The 26,813-nt window shown below is 43.1% G+C and overlaps 4 protein-coding genes across 4 annotated transcripts; 2 read left to right on the top strand and 2 right to left on the bottom strand.

Annotated features, from left to right (window-relative positions):
- Nucleotides 1-322: 322 nt before the first annotated feature.
- On the bottom strand, nt 323-1,469 carry F5147DRAFT_655509 (uncharacterized protein; the record flags this gene model as incomplete). Its single annotated transcript, XM_041433986.1, has 7 exons — nt 323-483; nt 548-766; nt 829-939; nt 990-1,052; nt 1,103-1,228; nt 1,289-1,381; nt 1,430-1,469. 7 exons carry the CDS (start codon nt 1,467-1,469, stop codon nt 323-325), a joined length of 813 nt encoding a protein of 270 aa, XP_041289667.1.
- A 1,016-nt stretch (nt 1,470-2,485) lies between these two features.
- On the top strand, nt 2,486-4,830 carry F5147DRAFT_762860 (uncharacterized protein; the record flags this gene model as incomplete). The annotated part of the gene is made up of 8 exons (XM_041440602.1): nt 2,486-2,629; nt 2,684-3,250; nt 3,296-3,415; nt 3,468-3,497; nt 3,561-3,590; nt 3,643-3,753; nt 3,804-4,185; nt 4,235-4,830. The coding sequence occupies 8 exons, from the start codon at nt 2,486-2,488 to the stop codon at nt 4,828-4,830; spliced, it is 1,980 nt and encodes a 659-aa protein (XP_041289666.1).
- Nucleotides 4,831-13,200: 8,370 nt separating this feature from the next.
- On the bottom strand, nt 13,201-13,560 carry F5147DRAFT_581944 (uncharacterized protein; the record flags this gene model as incomplete). The annotated part of the gene is made up of 1 exon (XM_041431624.1): nt 13,201-13,560. A coding segment is annotated over one exon (360 nt), but the record flags the coding sequence as incomplete, so codon positions are not given.
- An 11,077-nt stretch (nt 13,561-24,637) lies between these two features.
- Nucleotides 24,638-25,582, top strand: F5147DRAFT_776927 (uncharacterized protein; the record flags this gene model as incomplete). Its single annotated transcript, XM_041441915.1, has 2 exons — nt 24,638-24,919; nt 24,983-25,582. 2 exons carry the CDS (start codon nt 24,638-24,640, stop codon nt 25,580-25,582), a joined length of 882 nt encoding a protein of 293 aa, XP_041289664.1.
- Between the last annotated feature and the right edge of the window lie 1,231 nt (nt 25,583-26,813).

Here is a 26,813-nt window from a genome sequence, read left to right as displayed (position 1 = left end):
ACTGACATCGCAAATGGGCGACCTCCTTGCTGGGTTAACTGAAGACGCAACCAGCGAGGTTAGAGATGATGTTGAAATGGAAGACAGTATCACGCCGCCGGCACAGAAAAGGAGGCGGGGCAAGAGAGTCACAGTTGAACCATCCACGAGGACGACCCAGAGTAAGTTGCAAATGCCAGTAGACAGTACACCTAGAGTAACCAGAGCACGGGGACACACTTAATGTAGATATATCTTCCTGCCCTCATGTGTAATGTCATATGTGCTATTGTGTATATGTTGAAGTACTAACCACCTAATCTTAAATCCCAAATCCCAAATCTCAAGTACCAAGGCCCGAGTACCAAACCCCGAGTACCAAACCCCGAACCCCGAGCACCGAGCACCGAGCACCGAGCACCGAGCACCGAGCACCGAGCACCGAGCACCAAGTACCGAGTACCGAGTACCGAGTACCGAGCACAGACAACCAGGCAGCAAGTACTGAGTAGGTAAAGTATACTGCAATGTGTCTACTATCAGACATTGATCGATATTTACATGTTACTTGAGTCCTCAAAGAACTCAATGAGGGTATCTAATACCTTCAGCATTTCGGAGGTTGACTCCCTTACCCTTTGCATCCTCCGGAGGTCCGCATCTGCTTTCCGCAGTTTGTCGCATGTTTCAGCCCATGCCATCCTGAATGGTCTGTCAGCCTCAAGAAGTTGTGCTACTGTAGGGGCAGGAAGATTTCCATGACGCTGTTGGTAATCACCCAGGCGATCTACAATTGTTTGAACTTGCAGAACATTAGCAAAGATAAATAATCAACTGTTGTATACATACTTTCAGCTTGATCATAAGATCCGATTGGCATGAACTCCTGAACCATGGCATGCAGTGCTTCATTGTTGAGTTCCGGCTCGGGCGATTGATGTTCGGGAGTTTCTGAATTAGCTTGGGAGATAACATGAATGAAAAACATGAAATGATATGAATATGCCTACAAGGTATGGGTGCCTCTGGTTCAGCTGGAGTAACCGGATGAGGTTCGGGAGTTGATTCATTCACTGGGGAAATGCCATGGAAAATGAACATCAGATGAAAAGAATGACCTCACCAGCCATAGGAAAATCGGGTACAGCCGGAGCATCATCAGACGAAATCAAGGTATCCTCTGGACCAAGATACAAGTCCGTGTCATCATACAGGGCCAGTCCATCCACCAGTGCTGGATATAATGGATCTGGAAGTATGTCATGAATTTGCACATGTAGTATATGTACATTTGAATTGAGAAACATACCGGGAATCGCATTCAACAGATCCAAACCACCGGACGACCCAGAATCAGAGTCTAACTCATCATCCGGCCCAAGGTATATATCATCTAATGGATCTAAACCATGTCAGATCAATTCACTGAAATCAGCAAAAAAAAACATACCAAGGGACATCCGGGACTTGGAGGACTCATCCACATCCATTGAGGTAGATTCAGTGACCGGGTGTTACAGGGATCTGTAACACCTACTAGAGCCCCAGCTCTCCCTACACCTGCCCCCGCTCTGCTAGACTCCCCGCACGGCGGTGCGCCGCCTGCACCTAGAAAGACAGCGGTCTGGACCGCTATGACCCCGCCTGGCGCTATGACCCCGCCCCTGGCCTAGACGGCCTTGTACCTGATCCATGGAGGCTGTACGCCTCATGGACACCCTAGATCAGCGCATGTATACCACATGTCGCTTCATGAAGATCCGGAGCGCGCTTGGCGCTTCCTGTACCTGCCTGTACCTATGCGCAGCTGCCCTTGGCGCAGCATGCTTGATCAGAGGTTAAGCCTCATGTATCTTATCTGAACCTCATGTCTGGTTATCATAGATATACGATATACTATTGATTACAGACTGAGCTAGAATACTTGTAGTACTTCCCTATAAGTAGACACAGATTATTGTACTTAGACTTTACTTTAATCTACTAGGTTCATCCCCAGAACTTGCTCATCTAAGCTTAACAGCTTCCTTGTGTGAGACCGCACTTCTAAGTCGCCCCCATACGACTTAGCACGTATCCGCTAGCCCTGCATCTCGACGAGCGCCGTCTTACCGAGATCGCCGGAGGAATCCTTGACGTTCCGTCAAGGCCAGACCACGCTCAGCTTCAGTAGACTCACTCGAGTCGTCGCTGAGAAGACCTATCCTAGTTCGCACACGTCGACCTACAGTCGACGTAACACCGGGGGGTCATGAAATCTGACCCCAGGTTGAGAGCTCATGATATCTGATGAGCTGATGAACTTATGAACTGATTGATAACAGATAATGTCGAAGTTCAACACATGGCCGGCGATTGCCGAAAGTTGAACCATGACCAAACAAAGACAAACAATCAACGATTTTCAACATCGTCCTTCAATTGTATTGTTTCTTTGAAACTTCATTCTAGTGATAACAGATTTCACCCTGCTTTCAACATTCTCACATCTGTCAACTCAATCCAAATGTCTACTCCAGTTCAATCTTTATTGGCCGACCTCAAGGCATCCACTGCTCAACTTGTAGGCATCATTGCTGGCGCTCGGCACATCCCGGCCGGCTCAGTGGACATCCAACTTGCTCTGACAAAGCAAGTCACCACTCTTTTGGTAAGTTGCACTCATTAAATTAGTTTACCATTGATGTTTCTAATATCCGGGTAGGCTGACATCATCCGGGCCCATGAGAAAGGGGAATACATCCCTGGCATTGTGGCGTCCTGCTCTAAGGAGCTGACGAGGGTGCGTTCCATGACTCCCTGGGCATTGCCCAACTGGCACGGCATTGGCCATGATGACCCCCGGGTGGCTAGACATGCTTGGCGCAAGCAAGTCCGTGCCTGGGAGGCGTTGGGTGACAATTCCTGTGATCTCCCTGTTGTTCCTAATCCTTCCACTGGCCCACTGACTGTCAACCTTCCGTCTCCACCTGTCCCTTCCCCCACACCTGTTCCTTCCCCCGCCCCTGTCATTCCCTCCCCTCCCGTCGTCGCCGGACCTTCCGGCAAGACGGGTACCAAGTTCCGGGACAAAGGAAAAGGTAAGGCCGTTTCTGTTGACCTGGAGCCGGAAGTCGGAGGGAGCAACAAGAGGAAGTCCCCGATGATTTCTGGACACTCCTCCCAACCTCCGAAGTCAGCGATGAAGGGTCGCAAGCGTGTCAAGTCAACTCGACTCCCCAAGTCAAAGCCATTTGTGGAGTCGGAAGATGATGAAGACCCAATTGTTCAGGTATGTGTTCTGGCTCATTTGTGACATGCTCTCAATTTGTTGCAGCCGATTTCACGTAGAGTGCCGGAGGTTGTTCTTCCCCAGCTCTCCACCATTGTTGTGAGGACGCCCCAGTTGCCTCGGTCACCTGGTTCCCCCGAGAAGCAATCATTTGGGCCTGCTTCGGTAAGTCTGATTTAGTCGTCTGGAACTCATATATATGCTCATGTGTCCACAGCTGACTGCCGGCAGGCGTCCAGAGGTCATGGTGAGTCTTTCGGACAGGTCCAGAACTCGCATATATCATTCTGACTCATGCCCATTGCATTAGGAATCTCCCATTAGTCGTCTGGAGGCTCGGGTAAGTCTTACAAGCTCGCCCGGAACTCACATGCGTACTTACAATCTATCAGGCAACCTCCAGCAGTCGTCCAGAAGTTGAGGAGTCCTCTGATGATACTTCCAGTGCTTCGGATGGTGACCTCCCGGCCAATACCACATTTGATATCACCATTCCCAGCCCGGTGAGTACTCCAATTAATTCCCCTAGTCCATCTACTAACGGATACCACAGAACAACCCCTGCCATTATTGCGTCAAGGAGGATTGGCCCTGCGCAACCCATTTTGACAAGAGGACCAACCTCCCCTGCTTGTCTTGCATCTGCTGCTCCACCAAGAAGATCAAATGCAACCCTGCATCTCTGGGATCCCCGCCCAAATGGATCCGAGGGAAGTCTACCACTGGCCGGACGCATTCCAAGACATCTGCCCCTGCTCCATCCACTGCTCCGTCTCCCTCCCTGTCAAGGGCCCGAACTTGTAGTCAATCTCGTGGCCCGTCCCAAACTCCGGCCATCCCTGCTGCAACTACACCCCAGGTGCAGTCACGTGGTCGCAGCAAGACCATCACTACCAAGAAGACACCTGCACCTGCACCTGCACCTGCGCCAGCTTGTAAGTCACCCAAACTTTTGATGACCTGCTGACCTGATTTTTTACTTAGCTGTTCGGTCTTTGAGCTTCGCAGTGCCTCGTGCAGCACTCAATGTTCCCATGCCAGATCTCCATTCCATGGCAATCGCGATTCAGGATGGTGCAGCTCGCATCGCTATTCTTGAGGCTCGGGTGCAGGAGCAGGATGCTAAGATTGATACCCTACAACGCCTCCATGAGAGCCTCCGGCGCACAGTGGTCGACCGGCACCCTTCATTTTCACTTCCGGACACACCGGCTGATGCAACAATCTTGCTTGATCAATCCGGTCCCCACCCGTCCATTTCACCCCTCCCCTCCGCACTTTCCAACCTCATTGATTTGGACATTTCAGTGATGCAACCCACACCCTTGACGCTTGAGGATGGATCTGCTATGGTAGGTCTCATGGTTGAGCCCACCCAAGTTCAGCCTGAGGGTCCACAATCCTCTGGCGAAATTGTGCTCCTGGATGAACCAGGCAACCTCTTGCCAGAATCCTCCGGCAATATTGTGATCCCTAATGAACCAGGTAACCTCCTGCCAGAATATGATTCTTCTGATGAGGAGTTGGATGTTGAGGGGAAGGTTGATCTTCCTGGTGAGGAGGTTGAAATGGCTACATAATTGCTCAGTGATAGATGTACATAAATCTTTTTCAATGCATGTTACCTATGCCACAATTGAATAATTTAATGACCAGTCCCGATATCCAGAACTCGAAACTGTAGATTGAGGTAGATATCACCCTAAACCCTAACACCCGAATGTCAAATTTTCAGTGCCGAACCCCGAGTGCCGGGTGCCGGGTGCCGAGTCCCGAAACCCGGAACTCAGGATTTGCCATTGGAGACTAACGACATTTTTCAGACATGTTTATATCAACCTACATATATCTATAAACATTTTACTAACCCCCAAACCCCGACATATATTTGTGTTGTGTCATACTGAGTTCCGAGTTCCGGGACCCCCGAACCCCAAAACCCGAAACCCTGGCAGTCCACAATTTCGGGGTTCGGGGGTTGGTAAAATGTGTATGGATAAATGAAAGGTTGATTTAGACATTTTTGAAAGATGTCTCATATCAAATGTCAAGTCCCGAGTTTTGATTTCCAGGTTTCTGGAGTGCCGAGTCCGAACCGGAGTCCCGAAACCCAGAATTCGAAACTCAGGGACTTGACATTTGATATAAGACATCTTTCAAAAATGTTTAAATCAACCTTTTATTTATCCATACACGTTTTACCAACCCCCGAACCCCGAAATTGTGGACTGCTGGGTTTCGGGGGTCCTGGAACTCGGAACTCGGTATGTGAGACAACAAAAATATATTTCAAACATGGGTAAGTCAATGTGTTTGTCAATCAACTCGATTGTAAATCAAATTTTATTGATCTCCCCAAATTTCCCAAGTTCCAAGTTCTGGGACCCCCGAAACCCAGCAGTCCACAATTTCGGGGTTCAGGGGTTGGTAAATCTCGGTTTGGGGTTTTGCACTGAAAATTTGACATTTATATTTTTGTGAGTGTTGTGCTTCTGGTGTCCGTGCTTAGAAATAGGATATGTTGCACACCAGGGTTCAGGTGTGGGGTTTTTCCACTTCAGTCCTTGATTATTGGTCAATGCCACACATGGTCGATTCATGTTTTCGTGCTTAGGGGTTTAGATTCGGTGGTCGATGGTAGGTATATGCACTCATAGTGTACATGTATCCTACGTGTTTGATTGCTGGTGGCTACATCAGCTGTATGTCTTGATGAAACGTATCTAGGCTCACCCATATATGTACCCATCTATGTACAATTCTCCCACGTCAGCCCACCCATCTATGTATTATCCCCCATGTCGGCCCACCCGTCTATGTAATACATCCTATGTTGGCCCACCCGTCTATATAATACATCCTACATCGGCCCACCTGTCTATATAATTATACCCCACCTCGGCCCACCTGTCTATGTAATAGATATTTTATCACACCCTCGGCCCACCCATCTATTTGATATCCCTTTTGTCGGCTTACCCATATATGTAATACTTTCTACGTCGGCCCACCTGTATATGTAATACACCCCACGTCAGCCCACCCATCTATGTAATATTCCCCTACCTCGGCCCACCCATATATGTAATACACCCCCGTCGGCCCGCCCGTCTATATAACAATATTTGCCTTACATCTCTCTTCAGCCCAGCTGTCTATAATATCCTACTCTACATATTACCCAGATGGGCCCACCCATCTCCATGAATGATCATATTCCCCCGGCCCATCCGTCAACATCAAGGATATATATATCATTGGCATACATGGGCCCACCCGTCTCCATCGGAAATAATATGTGTCCTGGCCCATCCGTCATCATCGAGAATATACACAACATGGGCCCATAATCCGCTGGCCCGTCTGATACAGGATATTATGTAGGTCGGGTGGCCCATATAATACGGAATTTGTCACTGAAGGGGCTCATAAGGATACTATGGTTGTCCAGGCTTTTGTGTATGACATTCAATATAAGAACTACCCAAATAAGGGCCATATGCTGTTGCCTACCATATCTTGCAAACTGTTGCTCCATGTTAGCAAGCTCACTTTCTTTTTCAGCCTTCACTCCATCTTGGCAAAAATTGCATGCTCGTGTTCTTCTGACTGTTTAACATCATTAATAATTCCTCTGTTTAGTTGCTCTTCCTCACCTTTTTTTTTCTTGCACTTAATTCTGTGTTGCATTGTGCCAGTTCTTTGGCAAGACACCATTGTTCTTCAGTTTGTTCTTCTAACTGCTTAGCATCATTGGCAATGCCCCAGTCAGTCGTTCTTGCTCACCTCTTGGTCTTTTCTGACAATTAATTCTGCTTCTCATCATGCCAGTTCTTCAGCTAACTGCTCAATATCATTAGCAATTCCCTGATTGGTTGTTCTTCCTCACCTCTTGGGTTTTTCTTGCACTTATTTTAGCCTCATACTGTGCTAGTTCTTCAGCAATATTCTTCCTCAGTTGTGCTTCCTGCCGATCTTGCCATGTATGAATTTCCTATTAGCCTGTAAGTATGTGTTATCTGACTGAAATGTCTGTTTCACTCACTTGCTTCTCTCATTCCTGCTTTCTCACAGCCACTTCCCATGTCCAAGTCTTGTTGAAATTATACATGTAGTGCTCATGCTCTTCTTCTGCAAGATTGTTGCTCCTTAATGCAGTCTTGAGCTTCTTGGTGTATCTGCCAGTATGATCAGCAGTGATATATTCAATGAGTTTCTGGTGAAGTGTCTGCAAATAGTTGACTTTATGAAAGTGATACTTCCCAGACACCTAGAAGGACATTATGAACCACAGAAGTTGATTTATGCAATCTGCACATACCACTTCATCTCTGGTCCTCTTATTGAGTCATGGCACACCAGTGGTAAGCTGACTGACAGCATCCATGAAATTATCCACATAATTCAGTAAATACTTTCCGTGTTACACAGACATCCGAAGTTGAGATTCTTCCGAGTGAGACAGGCCATCTGAACGGGCCCAGATCCAACTGTAGGCTGAAAAACATGGGTGGGCCCATGATGTTTGTGATGCCTTGGCATTGACAGCTGGGCCTATGGGTGACAACTGACAATGAAATAATTGCACGGTTCAGGTGCAGTAGAATGACCTCTGGACACAGCTTCCTTTCAATATGTGCTAATATTCATATACCGCCCAATTGTATGATCAAAATGTGAAACCTTTTACTGAGAGTGATGATCTGAACCAGAAGTGTGTTGAATAGTATGGATAACACCAATGACTTATTCCGGGTCCAGTAGAATGACCCCTGGAAAATGTTTCCTTTCAATATGTGCCGATATTCATCTACCTCCCAATTGTATGACCAAAATATGAAACCTTGTAGTGAGAGTGATGATCCGAACTGCAAGTGTATTGAATAGTTCGGATAACATCAATGAATCATCTTGGGTCCAGTAGAATGACCCCCGGAAGAAGTTTCCTTTCAATATGTGCCAATATTCATCTACTGCCCGATTGTATGACCGAAATGTGAAACCTTGTACCAAGAGTGATGATCCAAACCAGATGTGTGTTGAATAGTTTGGAATCATCCCAGATCTGGTAGAATGACCTCCAGAATGCATGTTTCTATAGCTTATATAATAAGGAAAAATGTAAGGAGACACCAGCACAGCAACAACAACAAAGGTTGAACAGGTAGTATTGGACATTATCACAACATGGATAATTAATTATAGCACTGTGGAAAGTTGAACAGTAGAGCAGTCTCCTGGCCAAAATCCTGCACTGTATCACAATAGGGACCAAGTTACCACTAGACTATCCAGCTGATGTTGAGAAAAGAGGTAAGTATATGTCACTAGAATAGTGTAAGAATTGCAAACAATAACCTTATGGCACAATTAGACTACTAATCCAAGACAATAGTTTACCAAGACTGCAACTGTGATCACAAACAGGTTGATTCACATATCTAGCATCACACATCAAATGTACATACACTGCAGGCATTTTCTCATTTTCCTTCACCAAACATCCAAAAAACATTGATTGAGAAGATAGAAATTTCCTCTCATTTTGTCTGTCAAAACATTGAAAAAAAGTAATTCATGTTTCAATGATGTTCTGTGTGTGGAACATGATGCAAAAATTGGTCATGTTTCTTGAAGGATAATGTTGATTTTCTTCTCTATGTTTTTCAAATGTTCTGTGTATATTTGAAAAACACAGAGAAGAAAATTAACATTATTTTAAGCTGTTATTTCAAAGACGATAGATGGAAAATACAATATTATCCTTCAAGGAACATGACCAATTTTTGCATCATGTCCCACATACAGAATATCATTGAAACATAAATTACTTTTTTGCAATATTTTGACAGACAAAATGAGAGGAAATTTCTATCTTCTCAATCAATGTTTTTTGGATGTTTGGTGGAGGAAAATGAGAAAATGCCTGCAGTGATAGTTAAGGATTGTTATAGGATGGTAGATGAATTTTGGCACATACTGAAAGGTAGCTTTTGCCAGAAGTCATTCTACTGGACCTGGTATGATAAATTGATGTTATCCAATGTGATTATTGAACACACTTCCAGCTCAGGTCATTACACTCAGTACAAGGGTCCACATTTGGGTAATACCATGGGGCAGTAAATGAATCCTGGCACTTACATATTAAAAGGCGACTTTTTCCGGAGGTTATTCTGCTGAACCTGGTATGATAAATTGATGTTATCCAAATTATTCAACACACTTCCAGTTTAGATTATCACTCTCAGTACAAGGTTTCACAATGTGATTATACAATCAGACAGTAGATGAATATTGGCACATATTGAAAGAAAACTTCTTCTGTGGGTCATTCTATCGGACCCAAGATAAGTCATTGATGCTATCCAAACTATTTAACATACTTCCAGTTCAGATTATTACACTTGGTACAAGGTTTCACATTTTGATCATACAATTGGGCGGTATATGAATATCAGCACATATTGAAAGGAAGCTGTGTCCAGAGGTCATTCTACTGCACCCGGGATGATTCATTGATATTATCCAAACTATTCAACACACTTCCAGTTCAGATCATCACTCTCAGTACAAGGTTTGATGTTTTGGTCATACAATGGGGCAGTATACAAGGTCTTGACATTTTGGTCATACCATCTGGCAGTGGATGAATCCTGGAAAATATGGAAATGCAACTTTTTCCAGAGGTCATTGTACTAGACCAAGAATGATTTATTGATGACATCCGAACTATTTCATCTGCATCTGGTTTGGTTCATCATTTTTGGTAGTGAATTTCCACTATCAGACCCTTGGGCCTGGTCGTGAAATGTGAGATCATCACCTTTCAGTCCATCTGAAAGATTCCACCTCATTACACTGGGCCCAAACATCAATTTCTAACACCCTCCTTCGGCCCAACCGTGCGATCATTCCATTGTCAGTTGTCATCTATGGGCCCAGCTGTCAATGCTGAGGCATCACAAACATCATAGGCCCACCCATGTTTTTCAGCCTACAGTTGGATCTGGGCCCGTTTGGATGGCCTGTCTCACTTGGAAGAATCTCAACTTTGGGTGTCTGTGTAACACGGAAAAGTGACTGAATGGGCTCAATTACCAGCATCACTCTCATTGTCGTCTCCAATAAATTTGTGTCATGAGATGTTTGTACATCTTCTTCGAAGTTATCAATACTCAAGGCAGGGTAAGAATTCATCTTTAGTTTATGAAATAATATTCCAGAGTCTTCTTAAGTCTTGTGCATGCATTACTATCTTTATTCTTTTAGTCATTATCTTATTGTATGGCAATTGCATGTCTATCTCCATCACTTTTAATCATCTTGTTGCTTAATTCCCTTGTACAATTCCCTTGTACAATTACCCTTGATGACCAGTGTATAGTATTGTCATCCTTCATTTGGTTTGGCTCTCCACTGTTTCTGATGACTATGTCCTCTAATGCAGACTATTGTCTTTGACTTAGCATGTCAAGTTTTAAAAGCCAAACCACTACCTCACCTTGCTTTCATTGCCCACCTTCATTGCCTGCCTTCATCACATATCTCTGACATTACTGCCTTAATTGTATATATCATTATGATGAACACTTGCACATATATCCTTCCAACAACTTCTGTAAGTTATCACTCACTCACTTGCTCACACTCTTGTTTACCTTCAAAATAAGACCCCAGAGCTTCACCTGTGGTGTAGGCTATATTTGACATCATGGACTAGACCCCATCAGGTCACTATGATGATGCAATGCTTTGGCCATTTACATACTGCTTAGCATTTTCTTGTGCCTGAAAGTCTTCTCAAGGAGGCTACCATGCAGCCTTATATCTACAACTGTTTCATAAGGGTGCATGAAGGGAGACACGTCTATTAATTCTGCATATTCTTCAAGTGACATTGTTGTCTCAGAGCCAATATGCTTCTTAGCAAGGGTGATCATAAGTTCCAAGATGATGTAGTTGTTATAAGGATTGGAGTCAACAATTTCTCAGTTGTGAACATGCAAGGCAGAGATAATGCGCTTGCTGACTTCATAATTGATCAGTGAGTAAGTAGTAGACCTCATGATTTATTGAGCTTACTATGTCTTTTCAGCTTTGTGCAGAGCATAAGTGGACATCCAAGAGCTAGGCTCCTGTGCGATCTTACTCTTGTAAAACCCTTAAGCACTCATAACAATTGCTAATTGGCTATGAGGTGTGGAGTAGTAGTATAATTGTCTAGACTATGAAAACATTGTAACATACCAGAATTTCTTAGCTGGACTGCAAATCTTATTTCAAGCTGAAGGCGCACAGAATTTAACTATTATTTGGAGATTTTCAATTTGAATTTGCCCTCACTTGCAGCTTGCTGTTCATATTGGCATTGTCTAGTACCAGACATCAATGAGAATGCTCAATTTTGGAATGCAAGCTGAGTAGAGAATGCATACAGTGGTAAATGACAGAGATATTTAATGCTGTGGCTATTACTTCCTGGCCTTGGCCTTGGCCTTGCTCTTGCCCACAGCCATTTCTTTCACCTTTTGTCTCATATGACCCGACATTTATTTCAGGCATGTCATAATCAGATTATTGACTGGCCACAAGTTGCTATAATTTTCAAGGTCTGGGAAGCTATTGAGAGCCTGAGATGTCATGAGTTCATTGTCAATATCAAGACTAATAGAAACTGTTTACCTTGCCATGCACAACTTCTAACAGTGCTGAACTTTAAGCAGAAGTACATTTTGTTGTATTAAGGTGCTCCTCAATGAGACTATGCATATATTTCTTAGGGTTAGTAAGTTAATTTGAAATGAGGGTATAATAACAATTTATGAACCTTGAATTTTTCATATGCCTTTAGATTCCAATTTAAAGCTTTGTAAAGTGTGTACCCCCACATCCTGGACGCCTGGGTTCACAGCAGGTTTAGGTATCTTCAAGTCTTCTGATACACCTATGCTTGAAGTTGAGGAGTCACTATCTGAAAAAGAATCTGAAGAGGAGTGTGAGGGTGAAGGTGTTTGAGAATAGAGACACATAGAAGTGGCCCTCTTGTAGTATGGAGAGGAATGCTTGGGTATCCACTTTGGTTTGAATTCAGAGGTGGATGTGGATGACAATGCACTTACAGTGGGAATGAGACTAGCTTATAAGGATACTATATCCTCTCCACTCTAACTAAACCTTCAAATGAATGCCAATACAGTTCACATGTCTGGTTCAAGACAATGCTGATCTGGCCCATATTAAGTGTTAAGAACTGTCTGAAAAATAATGTCAGGACCTATTGAATATATCAAATAAATTAATCACTCCATAAGCCATGTGAGGATTGTTGATATTGATGGTGCTTTTGTTTATCTTGAGCCAAATAAAGTACTCAATCTTAGATACATCAATCTAGTTGTGGTCCATCGCTTTAATGGGACCAAATAATTTGTCTGCATCTCTATGTGGTGAAACAAAGGTGTATGGACACAGAGATTTGTCAGCAAGTGCTTCATAACAAGTTCATTCAGATATGGGAATAAACAGAATGAATATGATTTTGTGGTGAGTAAGAAGGACTTTCTCTATCTTTTTGAGTGCAACACATTTGAATTGAGAAAATACAGTCTCTGTGTACCAAAGAACCTCAGTCTCCAATGCCTCTGAGGTGGTAGGAGTCAAAGTTACTTGTATATCAGGGATAGTGAAGATATCCTCCAAGTAGATGCAACTGGGTATAGCATTAACTATAAATAAAGATCATGGGAATGGGAGGAAACAGAGCTTGCTTGAGATCACAGATGATATCTTGCTTGTCATTTGATCATGAATTAGGTGGGGGTAGTATATGATGAGCACCATGGTGCATGAAAAATACATCATCCTAGTACATTATATAATTAGGCATGCAGATTCAGATTCACACAATGTTATAAACTAACTTTGCTTTCAACAAATACATCTCATCCCTACTGATCAATGTTAACACACCAGACATGGTCATAGTCAAAGAATATCTTGTGAAAGTGATGGAGCGATTCCAGCATAAGGAAAGAAGAAGGATCCACAGTGACCCAATCCATCCACAATGGCTGTTGGACACCATTTAGGTGATATTGTTTGCACTTCTTGAAAAATGCCACAAGTTCAGATGGAGAGATGGATATGATGACTTTGTGAATATTAGCAAGTGTAGATGAGTCTTTACAAAGAGGATGATGGTCTGGGTCCCCAAAGTTGGCACATGTAGCCACAGTGATGGGTGATGCATTTATGGTAATGCAAGCAATGACGAGCTCCTCTGGAGTGTTAGCTACATAAGCAATGAGGAAGCATGGTCACCCATCATGAAATCATAGTAAACATGAATGGCATGTTCAGCCTTGGCATAAATTTTTCGTGAGATGAAGTCAAAACTATCAGCCATCATAGGATAGCTAAGAAGTAACTGGAAGTACTCAATTGTGTCCTAGTAAAAATATGCAGTCTTTATTGTTGGGAATTCCATAGGAACTACTTGATACTTCTACTGAGGTGGGAATAGTAGCACTTTGGCACATCCTTGGAGCTCTCTTGAAGAGCAAAATGAAAATGATAGGTTTCTGGTCTAATTTCACATGAGTTCAGATATTCTTTCATGCAACACAAATGGACTCACAAATTTAAGCTTGAGAAACTTGTCAATATCTGCTATGCTGATGTCATATACCAGATTCTACACACCACTTCCACCATGATATCTTGTTCAAATCCTCATATATCCAGACATATTCATATGATCTCCACCCAATCCAGTTCACACATTCAATCCATACTCCATCTGATCCTTATCCATGTCCTATCTGAACCCTTGGCTTTTGGACCTTTGGATTTATTCATGGTCCTATCTGAAACTATTTCCATGCACCTGCACATTACCACATTTAGGATATACCTGTGTTTCCAGCTCTTGGTTATCTCTGCTTCCATCTTGATAATGTATTCCATATAAGTTTCATCTCCGAGTTCATCATATCTGTATTCTGTTGTACTTACTAATGTGTTTCCATGTGTTTCATACATAGCCTCGGACTATGCTTACTGATCTTCTGTTATGCTATAGTATATAAACTTGTAGTACAACTCCTGTAGACCTTAGTCTGATCATTGCTTTTGTTTCTGTTTACCCTGTTACTTATTATCCTGTATCTTCCTTACCTCCTGTCTATATAACTTCATTTCCATTCTGGCACTTGGGCTTCGGCCCTTGTAAGCCTCTGGCTCTGGGCTATGGGATCATTCCCTATTCTGGAGCCTTAATTCTTTATCCTGTAATCATTTTCAGACTTTGTCTGATTCCAGTCTTTGTTCCGTTTCACCTCCAACTCTACCTATGGTAGTCTTATCCTATTTGTTTCTATTCCATATCTTGTTCAAAGTAGTCTACACTATCCTTACACAACCTCCAGACCTACTCCACTATAGTAGTTTATACTACCCCTTATATCCACAAAGCTCTGCTCCTTCATCTGTCCATCCATCCATCCATCTCATCCACTCATCTGATCCTCCGCTCCTCCTACCTTCGGACCTATCCTATCATGTCCTCCGACTGTGGATCTCCTTCCCCTCTGGAGCTTGCTCCTATCCTGCCTTGGACTTCGTCCAGTGGTCAACTCCTCCATCTATTCTACTTGAAACTCATTCCAGTAGTCTTACTATTATTCCCCTCACTCTGGAAGTAGTTCCAGCATGCTTTCACACACTCATCTGGAAGTCCATTGGTGCTCTATTGAGCAATCCAGCCCAAGAGTTCATCCAGAGTTTCTCTCTAAACTTCACCAGAACTCCCCTTTGAACTTCATCCAAAATTAAAGGACACATACTTGGGTAAGGGGCACAGCACATGAGCTAAGGCCAAAGCCCTTTTGAATCTGTCAACCCTCTGAGCATGGTGTAGGACTTAGAGTCCTTGTGGCCTCGTAGAGGTCTATTTTCCGATGCATGTGAATGCTAATCATTGCCCAAATCATTCCCTACCATATCCGACTCAATACGCACCAAACCCGAAAACATCGGATATTGAACATCGGGTTTCGCATCGGCCGATCGGATATTGCGCGCACTCATCCTACCTATGTCCAGTCTCATTGCGCTAGCCCCACTAGGTGCGTAGTTACTTGTTTTTACATCGCTAACATTGTCAACCATGTTATTACATGTATTCTCATAGTCCACAGTACATCATGTCTTATTACATAGGACATCGGATCCGAAATATTGCGCTACTACTTTCGCCTATAGGGTTCCGGATTTCTACGTATCTACTTAAATATTGGACTCCCCATAGCATCATCATCATCCAAGTAGAGGAGAATCGTCTCCGATGCTTAGGGGTCAAACCCGATATTTCGTAGCTCTTAGTTGACATTGCGAATATCATCGTTCCCTCACCGTCTGTATCCATCATTGTTATTATTGCGCACATCGCTCGCTTTCCCGACGCTCGCTATAGTGTTACTATTAGTTTCCGATAACCCGAAACCCGAAAAACATCGAACCCAACGCTTTTGCATCAGATATCGTAATTATACCTTTGGACATTGTTTCCTGCGCTCGGATTATTGACCTCACATCACCCACTGACCCCCAAAACTATTCCCAGACCGCAGACCCCTGGGTCGAACGCACTTGTCCGCAAGTATAGCAGATAGGCAGTGCAAGACCACAACATAAAGATATCAGTTTGGAGACATCTTTGTATAGCTCCACTCTGTGTTGTATACCTACAACGGCTCTAACAGCTGAGGTCTGACTGAGACAGAAATGCCACCATCTCCCAGTTTGGTTTGTTGGCGAATGGAAAATACAGATTGCCCACCCTCTCCTCAGCATACTTATCAGACTTGAATTGCTTCATGAACATCATTCCTCTATCCCAGGTCTTTGCTGCACCAACATAAAACACCACTTCTTCCTTATTATCAGCCTCTACAACAATATCCTCATGCTCTGGCCCCTGGTGATCTTCCATCATGTATATATTGTCAAAATTCATTCTGTCTTCTGGCACAAAGATTTAAGGTTTCACTGGTAGGGTTTGTACTGGTGGGCCTGAAAAGCAAACTAAGTTATCATTCCAATTGAAGATTATGAGGTAGGTTGATTTAAATGTTGTAGAACACCTCTGTCATTCTGAAAGCACTTTTCACAGGAAGGGCACTGTATACCCAATATGTGATATTGATTTGAAGTATGTCCAGCAATTTCTGGTACAACTTCAACAATACTACAATGTCATCAGACAAATTACCTATCCATTTAAATTCTCATTCACCTCCAAGGTATTTTTCATCTTCAGTCAAACTCCTAGATATAGCAGAAAAATATGTCTAATTTTATCAGACTTCGATTATGCAGATGATTCATCATCCACTTCTTCTGAATGTCTGGAAACACTCAATAAGGTGACTCCTTTATATAGAGTGTAAGATATATTCACTGACTTTCAGTGAAACTTTAATGTAGTTTATCCTGAAAGTGCTAAGAAGGCCATGTACTTGCTGGAGATGGCACAGGCAGATCTGGAAGTTTAATGTATTGAAAGAGACTTTACTGATCAGCTCCTCCTTCAGCTTCAGGTCCACACACATTATTGGCAACTTAGGGCTAGGAAAGCAAGGAAACAATTCAGGAATGAAGAAATGAACATAGGGTGCATGTGTGCTCTGGTGGTAAGGAATGGTTTTAAACATCAGCAAAAAGGGTTCGAGCCTTTTTAGCTAAAATAAGCTGAAATAAGTTGAAAAAGACTCAAAAGCTGAAAATGCTCAAATGGCAAAGTGCTTTCTTTTTGAGCTACTATAAGTCAGGCAAAGCTAGTAAAGCAGGGATTCTTTCTTATATGCAAATAAGGCTATATATGCATAGTCAAAAAAAATTCTGGAGACACTGCTATTCTAGCTTTTTCAGTCAAAACACAAAAAAAGCGAAAATTCAAGTTATATTTCAAGTAACTACTACAACCAGACAGGAAAGATAGGAAAATAAAAAAAGACTCACCAGATAGCCAAAAATGTGAAAATTGGAGGAGGAGGAACAATCAGAGAAGAAGGATGTTACAAACTAGGATAGTTCTAACAACAACAACTCAACAGAGTTATGATCGTTGAGATTCTAAGTCTCTCAAAATAGAGAGAGTTCTGGACTTAGTCAAAGGAGTGCTTTGACTAAGAATCAAGTGTCAAATGACTTAAGATTGGGGGTCTTAAGCAAAAGATGTTTCTGGTAAAACCTAGTAAGATTTAAGTAGAGAATACAAGTGTAATATATTGTGCTTAAATAGGCCTTTATGTGCGCACAGACCAAGACAATTGTGAGATATATCATACAAGCTAAGAAAGGAAAGCATATTGTATAAGTACAAAGGGAAAACAGATAGCGGTTGTAACATTACCCCCTTACTAAGTGTAAAGTCACCGACTTTACTCATCCTGGTTAGCCCAATGGATAGGGTCATTAGAATAGTCTAGGTGGTCGTCTCTACCTCTGAGTTGTTCTGCTTGGTTGAGGGCCTCCTCTTCCACACACTGGAGAAGGTATGCATCATCCTGAATCTTTTACCAAGCGCTTAGTTCCTGATAGAAGCCGTTATCCTTCCAGGTAAGAGTAGTTGGGGATGCATGGTCAAATAATAGGTGGAGCGGGGGTACAACTGAATGCCTCATCTTCGCTCAATGCTCTTTTCTTTTCTTTTCCTCTGTATCCCTGTCTCAAAGACCTCCTTTTGCGAATGGTCTGAGATTTAACCTGGGCTCTTTCTTCTTTAGCCACAACATACACAGCAGCGGTTACTGGCATGGGAATCTGTTCTACTTCTGCGATCAGCTCATTGTGTTCAGCTGAAATAGTGGGTCCTAATGCTTGGATGAGGATTAAGGTGTCTATGAACATAGGAGGGGTAAGTGTAGCCAGAACTACCATAGGCAGGTGAATATGAAGTGCTTTGAGTGCTGCAATGAGTGCAATAATTTCGTCTGAGGAAGGGACAGGTTCTCGGGCTACGATTTCTTCATGAGTGGCGGAGAATGTGGTGTAAAGGTTTTCTGGGTGCTCTATGGTCTCTTCCAGAGCAACAACTGTACTAGACGAGGTTGCAGAGACAGACACAACTATCCGTAGTGCTAGCTGGGTTTCTTCTTGCAAATTAGCAATCATTGCATTGGTGATCTCCATGAGTGTCATATCTCATATTCCGGACCTACATCCGACAATGTTCCCACACCTCATCCAAACCTCTGGACCCCCTGTCCATGTCTGTTATCTGTCCAGATCCCTGTACCTTTGCATATCCACACATCCAGATCCAATATCTGGACACCCAATCTGATATCCACTCGTCAGGATCCCTGGATCCGACCTATGCTTCATATCCAAAGCCAAACCTTAAATCAGCGCCCATCCCCTTATGGTAATCACCTGTCTCTGGTCTTTGGTTATCTCTGTTTCTGGTTTGCTTATTGATCTTTGTACAAGTTTCATCTCCGAGTTCATTTCCTTATGTTCCATTTCACTTACTAATACATTTCCACATGCTCATACATAGCCTTACCCCTCTGCTTACTGATCTGCACATACTTGCCTCCAGTATATAAACTCCTGTGGAAACTCTTGTATTTCCTTAGTCTGAATATTACACATATTAGTCCTTGCACTAGATCTCACACTAAGTCCTCATACTAGTTCTAGTCCTCTGACTTAGTCAATATCCATCTCAGGCCTAGGGAGGAATTCCCTAGGCCGGAGCTCCGCTCCTCTGATCCTTAACTCCTTTGAGTTTCCAGAAGCTCCTCTGGAACTTTCCCGCACTCCTCCAGAAGTTTCTCACACTTGGCTGGATGGTCCTTCCGAAGTTTCCTGCACTCATCCGGAAGTCCTTCAGACTTCATTGGACCTTCTCCAGAGTTCAGTCTGAAATTAAGGGCACATACTCAGGTAAGAGGTGCAGCGCACGAGCTGAAGCCAAGCCCCTCAGAATTAGTCCTACCCTTTGTGCATGGTCTTAACAGTGAGGCTGTTAACAGCATCCAATAACTCGTCAGACACACGAGGAGGTGGAATAGGAATTCCACCATCATAGGAAGGTGAGGGAGTTGCAGTTGTTCTCTCAGCTGGTTGTGAAGATGGTGGACAAGCGACTCCAGCGAGTCGTTCAGCAACGACATGAATAGCCATCTGGATATCAGACTTAACTTCTTCAGGAATAAGATGCAAAGCGTAAGCGCGAATGCATTTCTGTAAATGCATGATGCCATGCTGGACACATGGTCCCTCCACATGTCAAATAAGTCTCTCAAGGAGGTTGGTGGATCTGACAATATTGATGATGAGGTTGACTGAGAAGGCATTTCGGTGGATAAGGATTCTGTTGATTTTGATTGTGTGTTGGGGGCAGAGGAGTGCAGCCTTGATGAGGGTGAGGTCTTCAATTTCTGAGATGAAGGATTCAAACCTTCCTTTGTCAGAAGAGATGTCGATGGGAGCGAAGGTGGATTCATAGGGGAGAGTATAAGACACTGGGAAGGGCATTCTGTTTGAGGCGAGTTTAGAGAGGTGCAGTTGGAATAGCAATTGAAGTTAGAGCACGTGTTTTCTTTTATAAGTTGAGAGGGCTTCTCCAGCATTTTCCAAGTTTTCTTCAGGGATCCACTTGTTACTGGCAGAAAAATATATTTTCCATGACACTAGGTATTGGTGTCATTTGCTGTTTCCTTTATGGGCGAGAATGGCTTTGATTTCAAACTCCTCTTCTTCTAGAACATCAGGTGGGGGTTCTAGGAAGTTTGGACTGTGAACATCATTTTTGCTATAGGATGATAACTGAAGCATGGAATGTGGGGTGTATCTTCTATTGTGGAGGTAGTTGGAGTGTGAAAGTGAAGTACTGCAGAGATTGGGAAGGGGCCATATCATTTTGGAGCGAGTTTCCAGGAAGGGAGTTTTAATCGGAGATTGGTTGCAGATAACCATACCTTATTGCCTACTTTCCATGGTTGGTACTTCTGACCAAAGGATCTTCCCACCATTCATTGCATTCTGAGATACATTTCTAATTCTTGGTTGAGTCGTTCCGTCTGTCCATCGGTTTGAGGGTGGTATGCGGTGGAAGGAGCAATAGAATAGCCCAGAAGTTGTGCTAACTCTAGGGAGAATTTTGAAAGGAACTGAGGTCCGCAATCTGAAATGACCTTGTCATGTAACCCAAAGTATTTGAAAACATGTTTTAGGAAGAATTTGGCCACCCCTTCAGAGGAAATAGTTTTATGACAAGGAGTAATTATCACCCCCTTACTAAGCCCATGGTCTACCACAACCATGACAGAGTCAAATCTGGAGGATACTGGAAGATTGGTGATGAGGTCAACAGAAATCTGTGAGAAAGGCCTTGTGAAAACAGAGGAGATAGGAACGAGAGGTGGAGTTACAGGATGAGTGTCAACCTTCATTTGCTGGCAAATGACACACCCATCAACATATTTCCGGATGAAAGCTCCCATACCAGGCCACCAGGCCTTGCGCTTGACTAATTCTTCAGTCTTGAAGTGGCCGGGGTGACCTGTGGTTGGATGGTCATGGTAACAAGTTAAAATAGTTTTGCGATGATCAGGAGGAATGTAGGCATGATCTTTGTAGAACAACATTCCAGAGTCTATTTTCCAGTCATTCAAAGCAGATTTCATGGGGGGAAGGCAGATGCCATTAAGAGTGTCAATAGCAGTAGTGAAGATAGGGTCACTGAGAGGATCGGAGGTAGCGAGGGTGGATCAAAGATCATCATTGATAAGCCTGATGAACATGGAGTCAGGAAGGAGGATAGTATCCTGATTATCAGAGGATCCATCATCATAATCTGGTCGGCACAATATGGCATCTGGTACAGCTAATTTAGTACCAGGTATGTGATGCAGTTCTAGATCAAAGTTTGTGAGAAGCATCTGCCAGCGTGCTTGGCGACAGGTTAACCATTCCACTTTCCTAAAATAGAGCAGGTTCATGTGATCAGTGAATACTATAATAGGAGAGGGGTGTCCTTCGAGATAGTGTCTCCATTCAGTAAGAGCACAAATGATAGCTAGAAGTTCATGGTCAAAGATTTGGTAATTTCATTCAGCTGGGTTATTCATCAGTTTGCAGCAGGACTCCACCCATAGCAACTAGGGAAGCATCCATAGCAATAGTGAAACATTTGAGCGGATCAGGATTGCGAAGTATGGGATGGATGGTAAAACAAGTTTTTGGACGATTGAATGTTTGCTGACACCGGGGGGTCCAAAGAAAAATGGCATCTTTCTTTGTTAGGTCAATGAGAGGTCGGGCAATGTCAGAATAATAAGCTATGAAGGCTCTGTAGAAGTTACAGAATCCTAGGAACAACTGGACTTCTTTGACAGAAGTGGGGACCAGTCATTTGTCTATACCATCGGTTTTTGCTTTATCCATCTCTATGTGTCCAGGTTTGATGACCATGCCTAGGTGCTCGACTTCATGGGAGTTGAAGGTGCATTTCTCCTGTTTTAAGAATAGCTTTTCCTCCCTAATCTTTGTTAAAATCCTTCTTGTCTGAATACAATGTTCTTCAAGTGTTTTCAAGAAGATCAGAATGTTGTCCATATATATCACTAGCCATCCTTCATTGATTTCTGGTCAGAACTTGTCATCCATGTACACTTGGAAGGTAGCTGGAGAATTGTACAGCTTAAACATTATGGTTGGCTTGAAAAGTTCATGTTCCATAGTGAAAGCGACCTTCCACCTGTCCGCAGGGTGAATATGGATATTATTATAGCCAGATCTGATATCCATCTTTGTGAAGAAGTTTGCTTCATGTAATCTTTCGATAAGGGATGCTGGAAGTGGGAGGGGATAAGAGTTCTTTATTGTTTGATCATTAAGAAGTTGGTAATCTTGGCAAGGACATAATTCTCTGCTCTTTTTCCTATAAAGAAGAATCCACTTGCTTGCGGAGATTTTGACTTCATAATAAAACCTTTTGCCAAGTTTTCATCAATAAACTTTTTCACAGCGAGTTGTTCTTTAGGAGACAAGGGGTATACTTTGGACATCCTGGGGAGAAAACCAGGTTTCATTTCTACATGATGATCAATTCCCGGTCTTTCTGGGGGGAGTTGATTTAGTCCGTCCTTGGAAAATACATCCGCAAAATCATGGAGATAAGCGGGCACAAGTTCTTCAAAAGATTTCTTCTGTTTCTCTTTCTCATCTTCAGCAAATTCTTGTGCTTTGTGGCTAAACTTGAGAGGGGAAATGATGGGTAATTGTTCTGATAGAGATGTTCCGTCTTTGGTAAGAGGGTATCAAGGGAGACTTCTTCTATGACTCTCATGAATTCCCTGTTGGCATCATACTCTACCAAGAACTCTCCATCATCGAGTTCATAGGTAGAGATTTCGCACACAGGTGGAGTGAATCAGACATCTTCTTTAGTGTCGAAGCAGTCATCGTCTTTGGTGGGTATTAGTGAAGGAACATCTTTGGGGATTTCCTCTATGGAGGCAGAAAATTTTGATGGTTCCTTCTTCAGTCTAGAGTTCTCCCTTTTTTTTGTAAGTGTTTTTTTATGGAAATTTGGTTTGTCTGGACCTAGTAATACTTTTTTCTATCTCGATTGATTTTAGGGTGTTAGGAAGGGAGAGAGATTGTTTGGTCCAATCAATGGAAGGATTCATCACCCAGAGCCAAGGGATTCCTAAAAGGATCTGATCTTTTGGTCCCAGCTTGGTAATGTTAAATTTTCCTATCATGGTACATTCATCAATTTTGATGATAAGAGTGCAGTACTGGTCAACCGGCCCACTGCTAAAATAACTTCCATCTGCGGTTCAGATATGGAAGGGTTTCTCTAGTTTCTGTGATTTAATTCCATGTTTCTTCACGAAACTTTCGGAGATGTATGTTCCAGAGGCTCCAGAGTCAATCACTGTGCTTGTTTTGACATTTTTCTGATGTGTTCGAGAAATGAGAGTAATGGGAACATGAAGTTCTTTCTTTTCATTAACAGCTTGTATCAAATGTACAGATTCATTTGGAGATTCCATTGTCCATATGGTTCTCCAATTTAAAAATCCTCTTGGATGTGTCTCGTCTCGTCTTCTTCTTCTACTTTGTGAACAGAAGGCAGTCCTCTTTTCTTCTGAGGGCATTCCCAGGCACAATGTCCAACCTGGTGGCAGGTGAAGCATTTTCCAATGTGCATATGCTCTTGGCGGTCTGCTTCAGTAAGTTGATCAATTACCATGGCATCACGATCTCTGGTTGGTACAAATCTCTGGTCTCCGAATCTTTTCTTCTTTTGTTGTACCAGGAGGTGAGATCTGATAGATTGCAACTGCATGTAACAGTTGTCACTATCTACAATGGCTGTGATGCAATCGTCCAAGCTCTTTGGGATGTTTCCTGCGTTGAATAACTTGATGAGTATTCTGGTGTTGAGCCCTTGTTGGAAGTGAAAGATCTTGGCGGATTCTTCCTTAATCTTTGCTTGGGCGAGCAGCCTTTGGTAGTTGGTGATATAGGTCTGCAGATCTCCATTCCCTTGTTTAAGGAGTCCAATTTTTGCCATCGTGGTTCCAGAAGGGTCAATGGAAGAGAAGGCTTTGTTAAAAGCTTCTAAGAAGTCCTTCATTGATCCATATTCTTTCTTTTGTCCAAAGGAGTCAACAAACTGGGCATCCTCCAGAAATTCTTCTTTCCATAGTCTGACATTTCCTTTATTCATGAATAAGGTGATGAAAATAATGTGGTGCTTATCCTTTTTGTAAAGCTTATTGTTGATGTCCATGTAAGCATGGCAAGAGAGCAGGAATGATCTGGATAGTTCTCTATCTCCATTGAAGATAGGAGAATGGTTTATTTTGTATTCAAATTCTTTGACACTACTCATAGTGGTAGACATGTTAAGCGATGGGAGGGGTACCGAGGTTCAGGGCTTGTAGTCTTAGGGTGAGTGATGTCAGATTTGCTGCCTGCACTAGCTGTCTTGCTCAGCCAGGTCTTTTCTTTGAGTTCGGGTTTCGGTGGTATCAGACACACACAGATGGGTGGTGTCTTTCGACTTGAATCTTTTGTTACAAACTAGGATAGTTTTAACAATGACAACTTGACAGAGTTACAATCATTGAGATTCTAAGTCTCTCAAAATAGAGAGAGTTCTGGACTTAGTCAAAGGAGTGCTTTGACTAAGAATCAAGTGTTGAATGACTTAGGTGCTGTTTGAACAGCGAACCCTGGTTCAAAAATCTCAGCTCAAAACAACACATGATGATGGCACATGTTGCCAGCCTGTCAATAACTGACTAATCTTTGTCATAGATACACACCTTTGATCATTGTACTATCATCATCATTGAAATGTCTGATAGATCCAGCAGCGGATCCTCACACTCCCTACACTCTCGAGGTACCATTGAAGCAGCAGCAGCATCTGGAACATCCTGTAAGGCACCTGCAGTGTGGTCAAAGGCAGAGGAGACTGCCCTTCTTGAGTTCCTCTTGAAGGCCCTTCCTTCCTCAGGCGACAGGGGCTTCAAGACGTCCACTTTCAATCAGGCAGCTACCCACCTTAAGGAAAAATTCATGCAGCAGAGAGGTGCAGAAAAGACTGGTGTAGTTTGTAAGAATAAATGGACAGTGGTACGTCTAGTGAACTTTTCTGCCACCGCCAATATCATCATATATTTCTATAGTTAAAGAAAGCATATCACAGTATCATTGAGACCTCATGCAAAGCCCTTTATAATAAAGAACTTTGACCACTTTGAGATCATGGAGCAGTTAATGCCAAACCAGTCAAAGGGCGCACATGTTTTCTGGCCCACCACAACAGCTGTCTCAACTTCCATTCCCCCAGCAACAGAGAGTGTAGCACCAAGTGCAGCGCCTCCACCAGCAGGGCCACCATCATCAATCAATCCAGATTCCCTCAAGCCACCCGTTCCATCTACCTATCTCGCACCCTCTACTGAAGGTTCCACCACAGACTCAGCATGGACGAGCATCAGCCATAGCAAACATAAGTACAGCGCACTTGCTCCTGGCTCAGCCACAAGCTCCCAGAAGCGAAGTCAGCCACCATCTGCCACATTATTGGCACAACAGGAGGGTACTGAGACAATGAAGAGTCTTGTAGAAGTAGTGCACGAGATGCAGAGGGATTTCACACTAGCTCCTCCGCCACTCCCTAATGCCACAGCCAGTGCAGCCTGGAACACATGTTGGCAGCGCCATCGCCCTGCTCAACAAGTGCACAACCCTCACCAGCAAAGAGCACCTCTCCATTGCCAACTTCCTAGCTGAACATGAGAACCAAGCCATCATTTTCTACTCGTTGGATGAGGCAACAAGGCTTGAGTGGTTGGAGGAGAAGCGAGTGCTTTGTGGTGGCGCACCATGCCAGGCATCAGCTGACTCACAGCACCATATGATAGTCTGATAGCATACTATACTATATCTCATTTTGTCTCAACAATTGTCTCAAATATCAAGTGTCGTCTTGCGCTCATTTTGTCTCAATATATTCTACGTCTGGCACTTGGTTTGTCTCGAATGTCTTAAAAAATACCTAGCTGCTCTTCGATAGTGACGCCATTGCACGACTGAACAAATCCATGTTGCCACAGAACTTGTAAGAGCTCCTCAAAGGTTTGAAAGTTGATGCCAAGATTGTGCTTAATTCGGTCTGGGTGACTACTGATGAGTTCATACACCCAGACTTTTTCTGTGAGAATTGATGTGTGATATGGGATCTTTTCTGTGCGCGATAAGAATAAGAGGTTATAAAGGCATGAAATCTGAGTGACTGCAATGGTGATGATGACCATCGTAATTTGACGTCATCGATGTAGATTGTTTGCTGTTTGGGCTTCGAGGTCCATGTGGGTGCAATAATTGTGACCATCAGTGCATGGTTCAAACATTCATATGTTATATATTCCTATACTACATGTCAGATCACTATCGATATCTCTTATTAATAAAATATATCACGTGCCATCATCACATGTTGTTTTGAGCTGAGATTTTCGAACCAGGGTTTGCTGTCCAAACAGCACCTTAAGATTGGGGGTCTTAAGTGAAGGATGTTTCTGATAAAACCTAGTAAGATTCCAGTAGAGAATACAAGTGTAATACACTGTGCTTAAATAGGCCTTTATGTGCGCACAGACCAAGACAATTGTGAGATATATCGTACAAGCCAAGAAAGGAAAGCATATTGTATAAGTACAAAGGGAAAACAGATAGCAGTTGTAACAAAGGATGAAAAAAAAACACAAAGAGACTCACCAGATAGCCAAAAAGGTGCAAATTGGAGAGGATAAGCCTATAGCAGGAGCGGAAGAGCAAGGGGGAGCAGGAGCAAAAGACTTAGAGAAAAGGGTCAAAAAGCGAAAATTGGAAGAAGGACTCACCAAAGGCAGGAAGAAGACATGATCAGAGAGGAACACAAAGTATAACAAAAGACAGTCACCAAAAAGAAGAACCCCAGCACCAGTACCAGCACTAACATATACACCAAGATCAACACCAA

Source organism: Suillus discolor (assembly GCF_016758755.1).
Source record: "Suillus discolor strain FC423 chromosome Unknown F5147scaffold_53, whole genome shotgun sequence".
NCBI lineage: Eukaryota > Fungi > Basidiomycota > Agaricomycetes > Boletales > Suillaceae > Suillus > Suillus discolor.
This window is presented reverse-complemented; position numbering and strand designations above follow the sequence as displayed.